Here is a 21,553-nt window from a genome sequence, read left to right on the forward strand (position 1 = left end):
AAACCCTGCCACGTTCTTCTCTAGCCGCTGAAGTTACTGAGGCACCCATGTGCTGGATCAGGCCCCGATAAATATGAGAATAGCTAAAATGTCATAGCTGTTATTCCTTCGCAATGCAATTGATACACTTTGTCTTAGTTTCCTTAAGTAACCTTACAAGGATCCTCATAAGAGACCAAGTAGTATGGACATCCACTCATCACTTAGTCTCAGGTTAGCCTCCAAAGCTCACAACCATACAGTAAGACAGGAAGCACGAGGACCCGAAAGACTTCGACTTTTGTTCTCTTACATGTACTGTGAAGATGAGGTCAGCAAACCTTTCTTCACAAACCAATCCACCTAAGTCACTGGTCCACGCGGTCCTAACCAACGCCCAGTCCATGCGAACAATGAACACTGTTGAAGCCAGATTACATCTCTGACAAACCCCAGAATAAAGAAGAATAAATAAGTTATGTATAGGATAGGATGCCAATCCATCCCCAGGTTGTTGGAGTGCATCGCTATCGCTCCTTCAGATCCTTGAACCAATACAGAAAGCACATTACAACAAGTAGTATGCCTCATGATGAATCTTCACCAGCTCACCAAAGGATGCTTAAACATATGTATATAGTAATAGACTGATGTTACAAACTGACTGTGCATGCTCAGCAGTACGTAAATCTCTCACGACTAAAGTTGAAGTCCCACATATGCTATCAGCTAGTGGGGGGCAAAGCATTATTCCAAGATTGCAACAGTATAGTGTGAAGCGTGTTACCAACCAAAAAGATGTTATTGTTCTGATTGTCACATCTGGGTCACATTTAAGGGTCTTTGTCTACCCTTCCTTAGGCAAGTTACGAAAATTTGGCGCAATGTTATGTTATAGAGTGAGCCATATGCCCTTGGCGCATGCATGTCCGAGAACTGCTTACTTAACGCTTTGCACTGCACAGCATTCCATGCGGGGCAAATTCCAGAGTACTTATCGTGCACACAACAAACAACGCAACTACGGTCTTTTGGAAATGATCGGAAACTGAACCAGATACTCAGGTTAAAGGACAACATGGTACACTCACCTACGTGCCTAAGTTCTTGCTGTAAATATAGTTGAAAGGTCCCATTTTCCTTTGGGAGATGTTACCGAGTGTAAGAGGCACCAGGATGTTCCATTGTGGGCTTTTACACAAATTGAAAATATTTATGTATTTTTATTGATTTGTTGTAGAATTTTATTATCCCTGATTGTTACTCAGTGAGTGACAACAATAAAAGACTTCTATTCACTCTGAGTGCCTCTCTAGTCTTGCAAAAGAATACTATTTTAAAAACTGCACGTCTATGCACACAAATACCTGCGGTGACACCATGTCGCCAGATGGCGGTAGTGAGCTCCAAGGCCATCCTAAGATGAAAGAAAGGAAAAAACAAACACTGTGAAACCACAAAACCAAGATGGCGGTGCAGGAGACAGCTTCTCAGCTGTCCATGGCTCTAAAAGTCCAAGAATACCCCACCCTGAAGGTAAACAGAAACACGGGCTGTCGGATATTAACAGCGAGTTTATTGCCTTGTTGTTCAAATACGCTGTGCGTTTGTCGATATTCAGAAAATGGGAATAATCGGGTGTATTAGCTGCTGAGACTAGCGAAGTTGGCAGGGAGGCTAAGGTTAGCTCGATTAGCTTCGGCAGTGAGTTAGCATGAAAAAACCCCGCAGAAACAACATTAAATTTGGTGCAGATTCATAAAGTGGAATCTTTTAAACGCCGATTAGGTGGCTGTCCGCTCGAATTGTTCGTTGCGAGAGCCTCCGATCTGCTGTTCAACCGCGAGCTTGGATAATTTATTTTATTATTTTCATAAATATTATTTTAATGTCAGTTCGAGTTGATTTGTTAAGGCTGTGAAGCTGGCCGTCGACTGTTGATTTTAACCTTTTCAGAGCACATCACAAACATGGTTGTTCATGATCCATCCACGGCGTCAAAGAAGCTAAACCGTGTGCATGTGTGATCGGCCTGCTGGTTCAGTTTGGTTCGGTTAATCACGTCAGAAAGAAGGCAGAACGGCAGCGTGGCCCGATCGTCACCGAGCTTTGTAATGGGTGTAAAGCGGTGTGCTGTCATGCGGAGAGCGCTGTGTCGTCAGCCTGTGTGCGCTCCAAAATGGCCAGGCGGAGGAATCGCATCCCGCTGGCGCACACACGCACGGTTCCTCCGTTGACACAACGTTACTGCGACGCCACCAAAGAGTAGCTGGAACTGGTGCGAGCTGCCCTGTCTGTCTGTGTGGCTGCATGTCCAGTCGTCGTCGTCGTCGTCGCTTGTCCTCAGCTGTGAGTATTCATGAGGCTGATGTTGTCGGTGACGGTGATTAATGTGCTGATTTTAATGTTTTTAAGTCGGTGTCTGCGCTCACGGAGCCTGGCTGTGGCGTGGGGATGCGTCTGTCTGCCTGTCTGCTAGCATGCTGCAGTAACAGTGATGGTACATGATGATGGGCACCATTTTAAGGCAGGAGTGATGCTAAAAGTGGCATCAGATGGAGGTGAACAATGCTGCTCCATCCAGCAATACAGTGGTGTTATATAACAGAGGTACCTATATTGGATGAATTTTGTAGGTGGGGAAATTTTTCGAGGCTATACATACCGGTAATCAGATCAGTATATAGTTTCACACAAGTCGGGATACACCTCATGATTGTGGACATCATTTAATTTGGGTTGTTTCTTAAAATGTAGTAATGCTTAACAACCATGTTGTGATATGTTGTTCTGTTGAGCCCTATTTGCTCCAAAGAGCCAAGTAGGTGTAGTACTAGGCCAGTTGGTGCTGATGTTTATCTCCAAATTCCATAATGGGAAGCTGATGAGATGGGTGGCCAGCCTGACACAGGTTACTTCCCGAGTCAAGGCCCATTTACAGCTTGGAGGACAGAGACAATGCAGATCATGACACAGACAGGTAGCATGAGTGGGTAGTTCTATGTTTTGACAGGTCTAGCTCCTTATCTACTATTCTAAATGCTCTATGCAGGTAGCTACACAGGCTCAGTGATATCTCGTGATGTAAAATGGTTGTGCTAAGTAGCACTTGTGGTAATTAGTCATTTATATACCCACCCTGTTGTCACCCTGTGTCACAAATAGCCTATATATTACATCTTCTCACATCAGGTCTGATACCATGTGCTAGTTCAAAACAAGTAAAGGAACTTTAATTAATTTTCTACTTGTTTCTTGTTGATTACTTTCATTTAAGACAATTTTCCCCCCCAATATCACATGTTGGAGATTAAAAAAAAAAATCTCAGACAGCAAATGCATAAATTTGATTTAAAAAAAAAAAAGTAATTGATCTATGGAAGGATGAGATATTTTTTCCACATGCTGCTTCTGTATAACATCACAATGGATGGAAAATAAACAATCAAAATGTGCTTTTGTCTGTACTGGTTATGAATGTATAACTAACCATTCATGTATTATAATCATTTACAGCATTGTGTACAGTTTTTCCAATCACAGCCACAGAATCCTATAACTCCTTCTGAGTTGTTTCTTTTAGTGGCTTCTCGCACTAGTCTCCTTCATATATGTCCAGTCTGTTGTTCACATTTTGTAATTATTAAGAAAAAAGAAAAGAAAAATTCACAATCCTAGCATCACATGCTTTTGGCACCTGCCCTCTTTGGCAAATTCTATGGGCAGAATATGGGCAAAAGTGCCCTCGATTCTTCCTTCCACCTTGGCCCTTGAAAAGCTGACTGGAACACTGCTTTAAGCTCAGTGTTGATTTTATTTAACTTTTACTTTAGTAGGTTTCTTAGAGGAATTTTCACTTTTACTTGTCATTTTTTTATATCAGTAATCGGACTTTTACTTGAGTATGGCTTTACAGTACTCTGCCCTCCCCTGGTATTGTTTTGCCTCTGTACAAATGCATGCAAATATGCAGTCACATTAGCTCAGATAGTAAAGTAAGCCCATTCAGCTGCTCCCTTGTTTTTTCATTATGCGTCGCCACAATTGAATTGACACAAGTTTTACGCCAGATGCCCTTCTTGATGTGACTCCACATTGCATGGAGAAATGCGGCACGGGTGGGATTTGAACCGGGAACTTTCCACACCGAAAGCAAGTGCACTAACCACTTGGCCACCAGAGCTAGTTTATTTTTATTTGTAAAAAGACTGTCAATTGTGGAGAACCAACTCTTCAAATAAATAATTACAAATAAGGCCATATGGTGAATTTAACTGGGATGATGAAGGTGCTAACATGAAACAGAAAATTAAGTTTGTTTCCCCCTGAAAGTATGGAAAAATCCTTAGTGTTGTTTATATTAAGATGTTCTTAGTCAGCAAAGATGCCCTTTAAAAATCATTAAACAGTGCACAAATCTACTTTATGCCTTTGAAAAATCTGTTCTATCTTTAAGTTAACAGTAGTTTAGTTGAGGTTAGCACACTATAAACACCCCTGACTATTACCACAAATATACTACCATTCTGTGGGAAACAGTTCTTTTGGCGTCTCTCTTTTTTGCTCAGGGTCACCAGCATGGGATACCCTTCCTGACTCAACTCCACATTACATGGATAACCTTGAATTCTCAGTCAGTTTTCATAAGCATCTGTGATGTCAAGATGTACTGAGCTGCAAACATTTTGCCATTGCTAACACTGTTTTGAGCATATTCTAAGGATGATATCCAGTGGCATTTTCTTTGCAGGTCCCCTATGAAACTCTGAACAAACGATTCAGAGCAGCTCAGAAGAACATCGACCGCGAGACCAGTCACGTGACGATGGTAGTTGCAGAGTTGGAGAAAACATTGAGCAGCTTCCCTGTGGTTGACTCCGTGGTGTCACTTCTAGATGGCGTTGTGGAAAAACTCAACGCCCTGAAGAGGAAGGTGAGAAACGAACATATAGAAGCAAACACTTTCAGGTCGCCATCCGTATGGTGTGTGTGTTCATGTTATGTCTGGAACAATGTGCTTGTGTCACGTGGCTCAGCATCAACCAGAATACAGAGCTGCCCTGTGTACTGGATAGCAGCCATCCAGTCAGACAACTGGTCCACCCCCACCTCTCAAAATTAGCCATCTAGCTGTAGTAGCAAGGTGAATTGTGAACGTCCCCTTGACTTTTTCCAGTTGCCGGGGTCCAGGCAACGTAGCTGATATTCCCTCACAATGCAAGTGGTACTCCTCTTCTGAGTCTCTCCAAGTAACTGCCCATTTGACACCACAGTGGTGCCAAAGATACTCCAAAGAGATGTGGTACCAAAGACATCTTGTCACTGCCTTAGGCCACTGTTGAATGTCACTGTCGAGATAAATAAATATCTCTGCAAGTTCCACATTTTGACCACATACAGATACCGTTGATGCCTAACTCCAGAGCATTAATGAATGCCTGGATCTTTGTCTTGATCCAGGACAATCAAAACCCTCCACTCAGATTCCTCACTCAACGTCTGAAGTGCTGCATTCAGGGTATGCACTGATTTGACAAAGAATTCCAAACCACTTATTAACATTTAGAATTTTGAAAAAAATACATTTATGAATTTATTCATGTTTGAAAACATTGCGATACATCTAAGAATCAAATTTGTCCCGCTCCCATTCAGATTCCAACATTGCTAGATTGGTCATTGAAAAAGTAGCTGCGTAACAACGGTACTAAGTAACAAATTTTCACTTTTGTCTTGTTCCTGGGTTAAAACCATAATTTCCCATTTCTTCACAACCATTCAAAAGAGAAAAGAGTGGTCCTGACCTCCAAACTTTGGTTTTGTGGTCAGGACAATGAAATTGCAAATTAAACAGTTTTCGCATTCACTGAGTGGTCACTACTAATTTCTGAAAAAGTTGTCCATTTATCAGAGTTGTGGTCATCATATTTTCTTTTTGTGATCATGTCAAAAGGGTTCAAACATCATTTCAAACATAATACAATATTGACAAAGCAATTATATTAATGAAAACCTTCCTCATTTGTACAGAGTGAGCAAGAACTTTCAAGAACAGGAGAGTAATTTACTGTGGTTTGAAGAATCTCCTTTGTTCATGAATATTTCACTCTTTAATCAAAGAAAATTAAACAGCCTAAACAACAGAGGGGAAAAGAGAGCAATGAAGTTTGCTGTTCCAAGAATATGGCGTGAAACCACTTACCACTCAACCAACTGCTACTTCTGCATGGTGGATCCTTCCAAATGCCGAAGTGGGAAGAATGCACCTGCTATTCCTTATCCTGACATTCCATCTTCCATTGCACCAGTGCCACATAGTGCTGAGCTTCCTGTACCTTCACCTCCAGAAAGAAAACAACCATCAGAAGAAGAAAGCACTGAATCAGAGGATGGGGAGAACAGTGAAGTGGACTGTGACATTACAGATACAGTTTGTGAGAGGAATCCTTACTTCCCAACTCAAGGAGATCTGAATGACCTCAGAGATTTTTGGACTAACAAAGTTAAATGCTGAGCTTTTGATCTCAAGGCTGAAGGAGTGGGACTTGTTGGATGAAAAGTGTGCAAGTAACGAGCCAAAGAAAACGTCACCAACTTTTCTCTAGCTTCTTTGCCAAGGAAGAGAGTTTGTTCTATTGTTGTGACATTTCAGGACTGTTCAATGCAGTTGGAATTGCATGTAATCAAATAAGTGGAGACTCTTCATTGATAGCTCATCCAGAAGCCTGAAGGCTGTGCTACGGCACAGTGCGAACAAGTATCCATCACTTCCTTTGGCTCATTCAGTGCATCTCAAGAAGGATTACAGTGTCAAATATCTGCTGGAAGCTTTGAACTATGATGAGTATGGATGGGAGGTCATTGGGGACTTCAAAATGGTGGCATTTTTGATGGGACTCCAGGGTGGTTTCACCAAGTTTTCCTGTTTTCTCTGCCTTTGGGACAGTAGAGACAGGGCAGCACATTATCACCGGAAGCAGTGGCCAGAAAGGACTGAATTCTCAGTTGGAAGCCGTAACATTAAACATGAGCCATTGGTGGATCCTCACAACGTTTTGTTCCCTCCTCTGCACATCAAACTGGGTCTCATGAAACCATTTGTCACAGCGCTTGACAAAGAGTCTGCAGCATTCAAGTATCTTCAAGACTTTTTCCCAAAGCTGTCGGAGGCAAAAGTGAAAGCTGGTGTTTTCATTTGACCGCAAGTCAAGAAAATCATAGAGTGCCCTGAAAAGAAAGTGACAGCAAAGGAACAGGAGGCATGGAAAAGTTTTGTTGATGTTGTCCATGGGTTTCTGGGCAACCACAAGGCTGACAATTATGTGGAACTGGTTGAGACTTTGGTGAGAAACTATGGCCAAATGGGGTGTAGGATGTCACTGAAGGTCCACATTCTGGATGCTCACCATGACAACTTCAAGGACAACATGGGGGTATACTCAGAAGATCATGGGGAGCGCTTCCACCAAGACATAATGGATTTTGAACACAGATATCAGGGATCTTACAATGAAAACATGATGGGGGACTAAATTTGGGGTCTGATAAGGAAAGTGATTCATTGCATATTCGCAAATCAAGGAAAACTGTTCATTTTTAATTTTGTAAAATTGTTTTCAAATGTTTGAAAATAAACCTTGCTGCAGTTATGTTCCGTATTTTAGTTTTATTGTGAAAAAGTCAGAAAATTGTGTTTTGAAGGGTTAAAATTGCTGTTCAGCCCAAAAAACAAAGTTTGCCATGAAAATCTGTTTTTTTTCTATTGTTTTGCAATAAATGTAGTTGGAAAAAGACACTTATCTGCCAGGAACAAAAATTGTTACACAGTATCACAGTGTGTTTGATATAAAAATGAAAGCTCATATTTTTACTCTTGTGCTTAAGTCCAATAATTAATTTGAATTTTGCGTGTGTGCGTGCGTGCGTGTGTGTGTGTGACATAGGCTGCCGAGTCTATCCAAGCAGAAGATGAGAGTGCCAAACTTTGTAAGCGTCGTATTGAGCACTTGAAGGAGCACAGTAGTGATCAGCCGGCTTCCGTCAACTTATGGAAGAAGAAGCGCATGGACCGTATGATGGTGGAGCATTTGCTGCGCTGCGGGTACTACAACACAGCCGTTAAGCTGGCCAGACAGAGTGGGATAGAGGTAATAGAGTCACAATGAAAGGAATTTACTTCTTTTGGAGTTACTTTTTTGTTTCTTCTTTTTTTAAGAATCACCATTTTGTAGTCAAGCCTTTTTTTAAGATATTAAAAAAGATGAAATAATCCTTTAATAGCCGATATGTCTACAAGTTGAGCTAACTTTAGTATTTAAAAAAATAGTTGTTTTGATATTTATTCACTCAAGCAAATCTGTATGATTGATATATGCGTACTGTATAAGCTCTGGTTTTAACGTGTTGTCATGGAAACTACAATATTGGGGTTCGTCAGTCTGTCACGTACAAATGCCATATTGGGAGAGGATAGTCTATAGTTTTGTGTCTCTTGTTTGACCTTCAAATCTACCTTGATTGTGGACATGTGATTTTTGATGGAAGGGGATAATGCATCTCACTTTTTATTTTGTCCTTGACCCACAGATGAAATGACCTTGATTTAGGACATCAAAATAGGTGTTACACTGAAAAACGGGGGGGGAAAAAAAAAAAATAAAAAAAAAAAAATATATATATATATATATATATATATATATATATATATATATATATACTTGAGATGTAGATCCTAAACCAAAAATAAGATTTTAAACCATTGTGAGGGAGTTTTTTGTTCATGGTAGATTTTTTTTTTTTTTGCAATTTGTATAAATTGATAGAAGTGGTATGATTTTTCTCAGCATTAGCGTGGGGGCCAGGAAGAGGGGGGCACCTACTGCAGTGCTTCTGGCCTGTTTGAGTTTTGTATAGGTTAAGCGGTTTCTCAGAATTGTCGATCTGTTATAAATTATTTTTTCTTCTTGTATGTGTGTTTGGTTCAAGCTGTTGTTGTTGTTTCACTTGGTGTTTGAAAGTACCATTTTTCAGTTTACTTGCAATTACGGAATCTGCTTGCTTATTGGTTGTGTGTTTAAGGTTGCTGGTTAAATATTGCTTTTCTTATTCTTTTAACACATTTTCACTGCTGTGTTTAAAGGATCTGGTCAACATAGAGATGTTCCTCACAGCTAAAGAGGTGGAGGAGTCTCTGGAGAGGCAGGAGACAGCCACTTGCTTGGCTTGGTGCCACGACAATAAGTCTCGCCTCCGCAAGATGAAGGTATTCAATTTGAGGAACAGTCAAGATTTCAGCTTTTTTCTTCAAACATGCATTTGTTTGGTAGATGGTTTTCTCCAAAGCAATTTATGATCATGCATATGCACCAAATTCAGGTGTTTCCACACAATGTGCTGACCTGAGCACCATGTTTGGTTTGGGGTTGATTGTCTTAGACAACAGTAATTGGGATTCCATCCCCTCATCTCTCAGTTAATAGACAGTTGGATCTATATTTATTGTAGTAGAACCTCCAGTATACATAAACAGAAAAATTCTAACATAAAAACCTTCTTTAGAAAGATAAACTTCTGTTTATGTTAAAATGTTAAAACCTGCTTGTTGCTGTTTTTGGTATAATATTGAAAGGCGGCTCTGCAGTTGTCTGCGCTTCCTTAGCTGATGAAGGGTGCAGTAAGAACAACGAGGTTTTTGTGAAACATGGGTGTCAACTTTTGTCTTTTTCTCTTTTTTTCAGAGTTGCCTTGAGTTTAGTCTGCGAATCCAAGAGTTCATTGAGCTCATCAGACAAAACAAACGCATGGACGCAGTCAGGTAGAACACTCACATTCTCGATTCGTGCAGCTAAGTCTTTCTCTTTACAGCCCTGTCAGAAAGTCTACCAGGGCTGTACTTTTTAAACAAGTGTTAGCATTATTTTAGTCACTGTGAACATACCCTCTATGTACTGTGTGTGAATGTCAGACACGCACGAAAGCACTTCAGCCAAGCAGAGGGCGGACAGTTGGATGAAGTTCGGCAGGTGATGGGTATGCTGGCCTTCCCATCAGATACACACATCTCCCCTTACAAGGTAACTTCTGTCATCTTTCATAAGCTTTGTCAATTTTAAGACAGAGGTACTCTGGGTTGTTTGAGGATAGCTGTGCTGTCATTAAATCTTTAAGCTAAAGGATTAAATTACTACATGGAAACTTGTGTTTACATGTATTGCATGCTGTATGTGATTTTTATGTGTACATCATTGATTCAAATTATCTTTATAACATTCTGGCCCTATTAATGATAACACCAAACAACACTGTTTGTAGTATAAATTGTGAAGATAGAAAGCACTCAGTTCCAGCTCCCACTACTCATGATACACAACTCCTCCTTCACTGGGAAGGTTTTTTTTTAATTATAATAATTGATATTCCATACCCTGTGGTTATCTTCAGGTTTAACATTGTGGGAACAGCAGTTCTTGGAATTAAGGGATGCTGTAGTTGTAAATTTTTCCATCAAAACAGTTGAGAAACCAAATGAAAATTTTGCCGTATCATCTCTCAGTAAGTGCTGGTCAGTATTTTTGTTTTTGTTTTTTTTGTTGCTTACATTTGGGTGGAGGGAAAGATTACAACTCCGGATAAAGCGGAAGAAAATGGATGGATGGATGGATTATTACATCTATTTTGTCATTTGATTTTTCTTTTTTAAATGGAACACAATGGAAATGTGTTTTTTACTTTCTTGTGTCATCCATGTATTTTTAATATATTTACAATTATATTATGTACTTACATTGATCTTACTAAACAAAATCATGCATGCATGCGTTTAAGCTACAGATGATCTACCGCCCCCTGCTGGAATGGCGTGTGAGTCCAGAATTTAATTATCAACATCCATTATTCAGTGTTGTTAGCTAATATCTGTAGTTTCTCCAAAAATATTAGTGCTATCAGCATTCCATTTTGGTGGCGTTCATCCTTAACCCAAAATACTATAAGTAAGTCCCTTCGGCTACTCCCTTGTTTTGCACTTGGGGCCGCCACAGCAAATCCATGGTGGAGCTGCATGTTGAATTGGCACAAGTTTTACGCCGGATGCACTTCCACATAACATACCAAACCAGTTTGTCCGGGATCAAAGTTATGCGCACACACGCAGAGCTTTGTGTCTTTTCTGCATTCTGGTGCAAGCAGGTGCTTTTATTTTTACACAGCCACAAACAGAGACAGTGGCTGAAGACATCAAACACACAACAGTTTTCACTCATGGTAACGGCAACATGACACTTAACTAAACTGACTAAATCAATTGAACTACATGAACACAGTAAATCAATAACACTGACAACACTGTTAAACTCACACGAACCACAATTACATTTAAAAACCCCAAACTCCCATGATGCACTGCAGCACAATGTCTATTGTTCACTAAAATTAGAAATTAGCTAATATCCCCAATTTCTCCAAAAATATTAGTCCTATCAACCTTCTCTTTTGGCAGCATTCATCCTTGGCCCAAGCATACCAAGCAGCAAATGTCAGCTCTCCCCAGTTTCTTCTTGATCGAAGCCATACACATGCACGCATGCATACATGCACACAGTGCCACTTGTCTATTATAATAGAAATTCTCCAGCAATTACATGATGGAAATACCATATCTCATGGCCATTCCAATTCATGGTAATTGTGACTTTAGATTTGTTGCCGCACAGGGAGCCTCTGGACAATTTTGTTGTTGTTGTTGTTGTTGTTGTTTTGTGTTGTCTTTACTGCTGAGCCATTGCATAATTGGAATATAGTATCTCGTGGTGAATTGATTTCATGGTAATTGTGATTTTATGCAATTGCATGATTGTGTAATGGAATTTGCATTGGTAACAGTAAAAATATAATGAATGCGGAGATGCAGACATTTGTATATGTCTGCAAAAGAATGTTCCATGCACAGATCTGTGCAAATGTGCCAGACATGATTGTCGATCGCGATCAACGTATTTGGCACCCCTGCACTAGACAGTTCTACTTATTATTTATCCTAGCTCTTGTTATTTTGGACTTGGGTTGTCTTTCTTTCACAGAAAGAGTTTGGGAGCTTTTGAAGTATTGAATAGTTTTTGCAAAAAAAAAAAAAAAAACAATTTGAGGCAAACTAATGTAACATCTGTTCCAGCTCTTTGTGCTCTGTGTAACAGGAACTGAAGTGAAAGGCTCTACTTTAAAGCTAACATTGTGGATAGTGCAGTGTGAAGTTTTTTGTTGTTGTTTTCTTCCTCTGAAATGCTGTTTATAAATGTTTATGCTCAGCTGTAAGTGAGCTCATGTTTTTGTTTTTCATAGTTGTGCATGTGACTAACATGAATTTACATATTTAACCTACATATTAATAAAACTAATCTCTATAATGGCGGTCCTAAAATTCCAAGCCAACTGAAGGATTTAAGATTATTTGTAACTTCATTTTCAGTTTGTAGTTCTTCTTTTTACAGATCATCCTTGCGGTTAAACTGGACCACAGCCTCGGCTGTTTCAGGGCACCAGGAAGCCATTAATCAGCTGATTCAAAACAAACCTCTATGATTGGTCAGTTATCCTGTGAACTGAAATCACTTGCTTTTGACTCTCAACAGACTTCAACAAAAGGTGCCTTGGTCTGTATAAAATTGTCATGAGGAGTTGGCCAGAGTGCGTTTTTGAAGTAACGCGTGTCACACACATTTGTCTAGTCTTCAGTGTATCGATATCTGTTGAGAAAGAGGCTTCACATCTGTTTTCTGTTCTTTATTTCTAAGAAATTGATTGGATGAAGGTTGTTTCCAGAGGTCTTCAGAAATAATCTCGTACTCTACCCCGATGAAGGACGTATTTGGTGCATAAACATCACAGTGTAGAACAGTTGTGCAACCTGTTAGTTGATTTGTTTTTGGTGGTCCGTGACTGTGCATTTTTATTGCATTCAGATTTCACCCATTCTCTGGTTTGATAATGGATTAATCTACATGTAAAAATCAACTTCAGTTACTGTTTCATCAGGATCTTTTGGACCCAGCGCGCTGGAAAATGCTCATCCAGCAATTCCGATATGACAACTACAGGCTGCACCAACTGGGAAACAACTCTGTCTTCACAATCACCCTGCAAGCTGGTCTGTCTGCCATCAAGACACCGTATCCTGCAATACCAGTAATTAGTCTGCAACTACAGAACAACTTTCCAATCAGTTAATCTTGTGATATTATTTTTTAATTTGGTTTGTTCTTTGGGTAAGTTGGCAATAAATAATCACCAGAATTTCTACCAGTAGTTTTTCAACATTTTATTAGATTTTTTTTTTATTATTATTATTAAAAATTTGTATTTTAGAAAAAAAAATGAAGTGGCAAAAATTAACACAGGGTCTATGAAAAATAAATTCTTGCACACAACTTTGCCTCTTGAGACACACACTTTTATTATGAAAAGTAGAAATGAAGGAACATTTCAAACTTGAGCTTTTAACCTAATGATACTATTCAACACAGAAGCTATCCTTTAAGCACTGCAGGTCTGCTAATGTGTTCTGCTGTTAATTAATGTTGTGACGCTCAAACTCATTCATCTATAAAAGCTTGCAATGACCTACAGCTGAGCATGGATAGAAAGCTACATTCTTCAAAGTTAGCCCCTCCCACAATGTCAGGAGATGGTAGTGGTGGTCGGGAGAGAGCTTCATTCTTCTTTATCATAGTGGTAAATCAGAAATAAAATATTTTCTCATTGTCTCACAGTTGACATACTGCCGAAAAACCCTGCAGGAACAATTTTGTGTCAGTGCAGCTGAAGCACTTTGCATGCTACAGCCTCTGCACTGGTGTGCACAAATAAGTGTAGTTCAGCTCCGCTCTCAGTCTGACAGATGCTTCAGTACACTGCAGGTGTGTTTTCAGGGGGATGCAGGAATGAGCCATTCTGTTGAACAGCTCTTGGAAAGTAAAGGTGCTGTAAGTTCCAGCACCGTTCAGAGTTGTTATTCCCAACTAGAAGTGAGATTTAGAAATGCATTACATGCAAATTGCCACATTTACTTCATAAATGCTTCATTTCATCCCTGGTAATTAGTGGTTTCATCTAACTAAAATATTATTTTAGTCACTGTGAAACAAAACTAAAATATATTAATATTTATGAAATACTCATGTATAATATTCCTTATTAAAAAAAGATGGACTTTTGTCCTTTTGTTGACTCTCAATATGCAGAAGTGAATCCGAAATACCACAAATATATTTACAGCTGATAAAGATAGTCATATCAGTTTGGATTAATGTTGATTGTAAGGGGGGGTTATAACAAGCTGCTTCAGGAAAATCTAGCATCTTTGGTGGTTCTGCAAAACTACACTACTGGTATAGTTTCCTACAGCTCATCTTTTTGCACTTTGAGTTAAACAGGATGCCTAATTATGGGACATGTTTTTACAAAATTTAGTTATTTATTGACTTTTTATTCAAGCAAATCAAAGACCAGACAGAATGAAAACACATAACTAATCATAAGATACAAAGGGTGTAGTTGAATGTGCAGTGATAAAGTGTAGGCTGCCTTTTCTTTTTGATGTGTGTGTGGGGGGGTTCCTTTGTGGTAATCCAGACTAGTGTCATAAATTGTCTCATTTCTTCACCTCATGTTATTGTGGCCCTTAATTTTGATGTATATTTCAGTCAGTGCTACAAGGAGGATGGTACTTCTAAGAACCCAGACTGTCCAGTGTGCAGTAAGTCTCTAAACAAGTTGGCCCAGCCGCTACCCATGGCCCACTGCGCCAACTCCAGACTAGTCTGTAAGATCTCTGGTGAGGTCATGAATGAAAACAATCCTCCAATGATGCTGCCCAATGGATACGTCTATGGTTACAATGTGAGTACATCTGAAGTTGCATGTTACAGTATTCTTGGTTTTCTTCACTCATTTTATGGTGTGTGTGCTGTAGGGTGGCCAGAAAATGTATAGGATTTTTTTTTTTTTTCTTCCAAATTTGATATCGCACACCCCCCCTATTTTGTGAGAATCATTGGTAAAGAACAATGCCTGTGAAATTTTAAGCCAATCCAATAAGTGGAAGTGGTCTCCGAGGCATTAAAGATCAGTATAATTCAGTAGGATTTGGCGCAAATGAAGTCTTTGTCAAAAACTATCACAAAAGGTCAGTTTTCATCGGGTCTGTAACATATCAAAGTGAAAAGTGACAAAGTTTTTTAATTCGGCACACAAAATATTCAAATAGAAAAAAATGAACAATTCCACAAACAAACACAGACAAAACTAGTGAGTCCGAAAGGGTGTGGGCTGAAGCAAAGCTTATTAGCGCCCACCCCTGCTAGTACAAGTCCAACAATTCTAATCAGTCATATTTACATAAATATAAATTCACTACTACATGTCGACACACAGACATACACATCAATATACTATTCACTTATATTTATATAGTACCAGATCACAAGAAAGTCAAATCAAGGCACTTTACGCCAGTAAGGACTAACCTTACCAACCAATTACAAACTGATGCAAAATCATCTCTCAAAAACTCAATGGCCTGTCAAATAAACTTCAAGAGATCCAGTCTCAAGTATAAGAGATTTGGAACAGTTCGGTAGGGGATCAGCCAGATCACACACATGCACAGGGTGAGAGCTCATGCTGACTTTCCATGGGAGTCCAACCTCCCAGCTGAAGTGCACCGTGTATCCTACCCATCTGAAGAGATCCATGCTTGATATTGCAACCACAGTCTTTTTTCATGAAGAAAGCACAGACATTCAGAGGTCACACACAACAAAGCAGTATGCAGGTATGGACATGAAAATCATATTTTATTTGATATCATACTTAATTATTGAACACTACTAAATTGCTCAATGCTTCAGAATGTTAAACGTGACGAGCAGCGACAACTGCTGTACCAGGTGGTTGAGCACCACTGAAACTGGTCCCAACAGACAGAGGGGCGTGCTGGGAACATTTTTCAGCCCGGGAGTTTTCAATCCAACCGGCCCACAAACCGCCAGCGCACAAGGAATAAGAAGAGTTCTGCTGTAGCATTTAAATTCAGCATTTATGTGCTGACTGACTGTAAAAATTGGGTGGCTTATAATAGAAAGTAAAAGTTAGTTAAAACAAGAATGGTATTGTTCACTCACCAGTGCACCACCTAAGGCTGGGCTTACACTGTGCAATTTTTGGCCCTTTTTCAGCCAATTTTTCACTCATGCGAGAATTTTTTGGATCGCGCCGAGTTTCAGGTTAATCATGCGTCCTGCATCGTGCCGTCTACATGGAGTAACCAGCTGTGTTTAACATCTCACGACCACCTCCTGATCGGTAATCATATGGTCGGATGAAAATCAAACCTGTTTGATATTTTGGTCGGCCGTCGTGGCTCGTGAGGGTTCCGCGCTGTTGAAGCAGCGCTACAAGCGTCTACGTGCTGATTATGTCTCGCACTGTGCATGTGCAAACACTGGAGAGAGCAAACAGTGATCTCATGTAAAGTCTTATGTTTTTTTTTTTTAATTTTTTTATTGCGTTCCCTCGCAATAACCTAATATATTAAAGTTCATGCCTATCAGCGCGCACAGTGAGTGGAATCAGGTGGGGGGAGACTGAACGTATATGTGCGCGCGCGCACACATACACACAGCAGACAACAACAGGATTTACGACAGATGAGCACAGCTGTAAGACTCTATATGAAATATAGTTTATTTATACAACAGTGTAAGTAGCAACACCTGTTATGAATGTTTATGCTTTCTTTTTTTTTTTACCGTCCTCTCGTGAATCATGTTGCTGCCTGCTGTGTGTGCGCGCACGCGTGCATATGCGTTCAGTCTCCTCCCACCTGATTTCACTCACTGTGCGCGCTGATAGGCATGAAATAAATTTTTTCAAAAAAAGAAAAAAAAAAACTTCTGTTACGTTTTGCTTCTGGAAACACGAGCGTGACGTGTGGTTTTTGAATGTACAATGTGAGCAGTCAGATCGCATCAGAGCATCGGGCCGTACAGTGGGAGAACATGAATCATGCGCTCTGAACTTTTAAACCCTGCTGTTTTGTCGCACAGTTTGAGCTGGAGCCAAGTACAACGATTGAAAATATCCTACAGTGTATGCCCGGCTTAAGTCAGTCAAGTCTGTAAGTAGCTGGAATAGGTGGTACTATACTACAAATGTTGATACGGCTGACATCCGGGTGCCTGGCCCTATTTACCATTTCCCTCTTCGCTCTGTCTTCTTGAAAAAATATCTTTGAGCTTTGCACACTTGGCAGCATCTTCCTCCAAAGCTTTTCATTTTCTTAATCTAGCTTTTTCAGCTCCACCTAGCTTTTTTCTGTACATCTTTTCACTCACGGGCCACTCCTCCTATACTTGCTAGTAGCGCAAGTCCCATCTGGGCGCACAGGGGTTGATTGGACTGAACTAACTGTAATGAATGCATAGGGGTGTTAAATGTGTAATGGTATGTCCCCCCTACCTTAGGCTTTGGAAAAGATAACAGCGTTGCAAAAGAAGCAGTCTTAGGTTATTTTCTTGTGAATTTTCGTGATTGTAAAACATTTATAACACTTAATGTCTTCTCTTTAAGATACAGCAGCCCAAGTGTCTTGCTGTGTAGCCTAACAGTGGTCATATATGTATGCATATATTAACACCCCCTCACAACGGCCCCAGGTTGGACCAGCCCACCGGAAAATCTCCCAACTCTCCCGATTACCCAGCACACGGTAGCCAACAGATGCTACAAAGCAACAACTCGTGAATTCAGTCTGTTACTGTTTGATTACTCATGCATGTCTGAACTAGAGACAATCCGAAACACCTCAGTTAACTGTTCTCATATTATGACTGCACGCTAAGAGTAACTTTAAATTGTTTGATTCTTTCAGCATTGAAACAGTTTTCCTATATTTTAGATATTAATGTACTACAAAAATGGCTCTTTCATGTTATTTTTTCAATAATAGTCTGATTTGTTACATTATTAATGTTGTCACCTATACTGGTTCAATAACTAATAGGCCATTGGTTCTACAGTTTAATGTTGAATAAAAGTTTAAGTGGAAATATTGTTTAAGTTTAATATTGTTTAAGTTTGAATAAAATGATTTTAAGTGGAACATATAATCGCCGTAATACTTGTGTAATAGTATTAACGAAAATGTATCTATTTGTAGAAAGTGATATAATTAAATCAATAAATGTTCATCATATTTTGGGTGTGATGCATTTTGTTCTTGATTATATTGACCAAAGGTTAAATTCAGTCAAATTGGAAAGGATAGAACTCTTTATGTAGTGTAATGACACTGGCGTTATTCTGGACGGGACTCGCTGAAATTTCTAATTTTGCAAAAAACAGTGGGGCCTTGGGAGACCACTGAGACATGATGGATTTTCATGAAATTTTAACATGTTTTCTTCACCATTTCTCCTAAAATGAAGGGTTGTGCGATTTGAAATTAAAAAAATAAAACATTTTTTTTTGGCCACCCTACTGTGCTGTATAAATCAAAAAAATGTTATTATAATGTTTATTCCCCCCTCTGTCTTGGTTTCCCATCCTCTTTTGGTCTCTTCTAGTCTCTTCTGTCTATTCGCCAAGATGACAAAGTGGTGTGTCCCAGAACCAAAGAAGTCTTCAACTTCTCTCAGGCTGAGAAGGTCTACATTATGTGATCGCTCATGTGGCCTCTTCAGATTAGCGACAGTGCTCTTCTACACCCCACACATACAAACAAACCTAACACATTCTACAATCTGGCCCCTCCCTGCACACGACTGGTTGAAGTTCACAACTTCCACAGTTCTTCTGGGCTAATCCGAGCCCCCGTTTCCAGACATTTTATTACACAGGACCTGGGGCCTTTTCTGTGGGTGTGGCTTGAACAAGTTGATGTGATCCATTTAAGCACATGAACTATCAACATGGTCATTATTTTACAAATGTTTGCACAGAAGATTAGAGGAAAAAAACATAGTTAGGTAGGTGTTTGGTTTTACTATAACAAATAAACATGTTGAGGTTATGTTGACCTTTTCTTTTGACTAGTGGTTATTTGTTTTGTTATTTGGGTAATGCGGAAGAACTGCATTAACTCAGTTTTGTCTAGTTAACCAATTTGCCAGACGCCATCTAAACCCCCCCACCCCAAACTAAACATGGCTGTCAAGTCACATGATAGACCATGGTCTTTGTAGGTTATTGGACGCGTCGGGTCGTCTTTGAACTACCTACCACTTTGCATGTTGTACCCCCTTTGACTGTGAAACTGGAGCCCAGTTTGACCTGAAACAGGCACCTTGTTAAATGTATATACTAGATAGGAATTTATCTCTTTTTCTTGTACAAGTTTGGGGGTTTTGGTGATATTGTAAGACAAAGACTTAGCGGCGCAGATATGTGGAAGAACATGCTCACCTCTGGCAGGAAGCATAAAAATTGGTAGATTAGGGCTTCGAGGTGTTCTGAATTTGAACAGATTTAAAGATACTTTATTGGATTGATGTGACTCCAAAATTTCTTTTGTGGGGAGAGGAGTGTTTTCTAACAGAAAAAATATTTAATTGGTGCCAAAATTAATTTTTTTCCCCACCCAATTCATCTTAAATGGAATGATGTTCCCATATGTTACTGGTAGATAAAAAATCCAGATGCATCTTGTTTTAAAATACACTTCTTTAATTGCTTAATCGATTCAAAGTAAGCCACAGAGTCCCTGATCACATACATCTACTCTACAGTGTCAGGCTCTTGATAAGTTTTATGATTGCTTGAATATCCAATGACTGCTCAAAAATGGGCAACACAGCCCAAGAGTGGGCACTGATGAGGTATGGTGAGGTTATTACTGCTATTTGGGTTAATGAGTTGGTGAAATGCAACAGAAATAAACTGGACTGTTTCATAACACCAGACAAAATAAAAGTCTGCAGTGGGGGGTTGGGATACCTTAAAACAGTTGTACACGTTTTTATTCTTCCTGTTGGAGGTGAGCAGCTTTCTGATATTTGGACACTTGTCATCCAAACTAATTAACTTCTTGACAAGAATGCTGTGTGAACTGAGCAAGTTCATTTTGCTGGATGTGTTAGTTACAGCATAGGTTGAAGTTGTCTGAAGGTAACTCACTGGTGTAATGTTCTGTTCTCTGAGAAAGCCATTGTTTTTGCTTATTAACTTGGTAATACTATTAGTTATGTGTACTTGCTGATATATTGGCATTTGCACAATGTTCAAGTAAGACTTTTATTTTTTTTAAATAATCAAGTCTTCCTTTGTGTGAGTTCTGACATTCTTCATTTTCTACAACTGACCAAATCCCCCCCCCTTTTTTAGCTAAAAGAATGAATTTGAACTTTATCTCTATATATCTGTTTATTAATTGACTAATTTTTACCTAAGCAATTATTTAGGAATGTTTTTCCAACAGTAATGATAGAAAAGATACAGTAATCCTAGCATTGTACTGATTTTACTGTGCTGCATCTGCTGAAGCCAATATGTTTAAAATCAAAATCTGTAATTTATTTTTACCATTTTCAAGAATCAGATTTAATAGTTTTTAAATTGATTACTTTGTCCGACGAACAGTCTAAAACCTAAAAATATTCTGTTTGTAGCACCAAAATAAGGTTTAAAAGCACCAAATATTCTACTTTACAAATGTGGACCCGGGGTACAATTGGAATTTTTTTTTAATGCATGACCTAAAAATGGTTGAGCATTATTTTTCTCTGGTATTATTAATCGTTGTAGTGCTACCAAGTACATGGAGTTGAATTGGCTGAAAGCAACGCTGCATCTTGGTGAAACACAAAGAAAGGATTCAAAGAACTTTCACATGTATCCATTTAGAAGAATGCGGCAAATACACGAATGTATATGTTTGTGTAGGTGCTTATCAAAGCTCTGTTTAGTGCATCTTAACTTCACGTGCACAAAATGGAGAGAGAATTTTTAAATGGAAGAGGCACCACTCAAGGTTAATATAAAATTGGATGTCGTCAATGTTTCTGCAAATGCAGTTTTGTCAGATATTGTACAGTAGGTCAAACTTTGTTTTGGAGCCATTTGGTGTGTAGTCTTGCTGCTTGGTGCTCTTTACAGGTTAGTGAGCTTGGTTGTGTTTCATCAGGTTGCAGTGTGCAAGTGCCAGTCCACATACATACACACTCACAAATTTGTCTTAAAATGCAATCTTCTGGCATAATCAGTTTTTATTCAGGGCCCCTTCGCACATAGTACAAATAAGCACAAATCAGGGCGAATCACGGCAGAACAGCTCGTATGAGCAAACCACGAAAACATCGAGCCAACGGGTAGGCGTGAACGAACCCGCTGTGACATTACGACACCGTCACAGTGTGAGCAGCTGGAGCATGTGTAACCACATCGCATGCCACCCAAGGGATTCAAACCTGCAATTTACAAAAGCTCTGATTGCCAGCCAGAAACTTTACCGCTGCGCTACCATCGCTGTCCTGTAAATGGTGCGGAAAAATGCCTGAAATCAACAAGGACATGGGGGAGGTGCGCT

The 21,553-nt window shown here is 39.5% G+C and overlaps 1 protein-coding gene across 3 annotated transcripts; it reads left to right on the top strand.

Moving 5' to 3' along the window:
• The first annotated feature begins 1,404 nt into the window (after positions 1–1,404).
• On the top strand, positions 1,405–20,414 carry maea (macrophage erythroblast attacher, E3 ubiquitin ligase). 3 transcript variants are annotated; one of them, XM_034181999.1, is made up of 9 exons: positions 1,405–1,515; positions 4,730–4,912; positions 7,923–8,126; positions 9,119–9,241; positions 9,717–9,793; positions 9,944–10,052; positions 13,009–13,142; positions 14,676–14,871; positions 18,597–20,414. In XM_034181999.1, the coding sequence occupies exons 1-9, from the start codon at positions 1,447–1,449 to the stop codon at positions 18,690–18,692; spliced, it is 1,191 nt and encodes a 396-aa protein (XP_034037890.1). In that variant the 5' UTR covers positions 1,405–1,446; the 3' UTR covers positions 18,693–20,414. The 3 variants fall into 3 exon arrangements, with proteins under 3 accessions (XP_034037890.1, XP_034037891.1, XP_034037892.1); XM_034182000.1 differs by lacking the exon at positions 18,597–20,414 and adding an exon at positions 18,512–18,538 and having other exon boundaries at positions 14,676–14,934; XM_034182001.1 differs by lacking the exon at positions 1,405–1,515 and adding an exon at positions 2,107–2,328.
• Positions 20,415–21,553: the final 1,139 nt, after the last annotated feature.

This window comes from Thalassophryne amazonica, chromosome 11 (assembly GCF_902500255.1).
Source record: "Thalassophryne amazonica chromosome 11, fThaAma1.1, whole genome shotgun sequence".
Lineage (NCBI taxonomy): Eukaryota > Metazoa > Chordata > Actinopteri > Batrachoidiformes > Batrachoididae > Thalassophryne > Thalassophryne amazonica.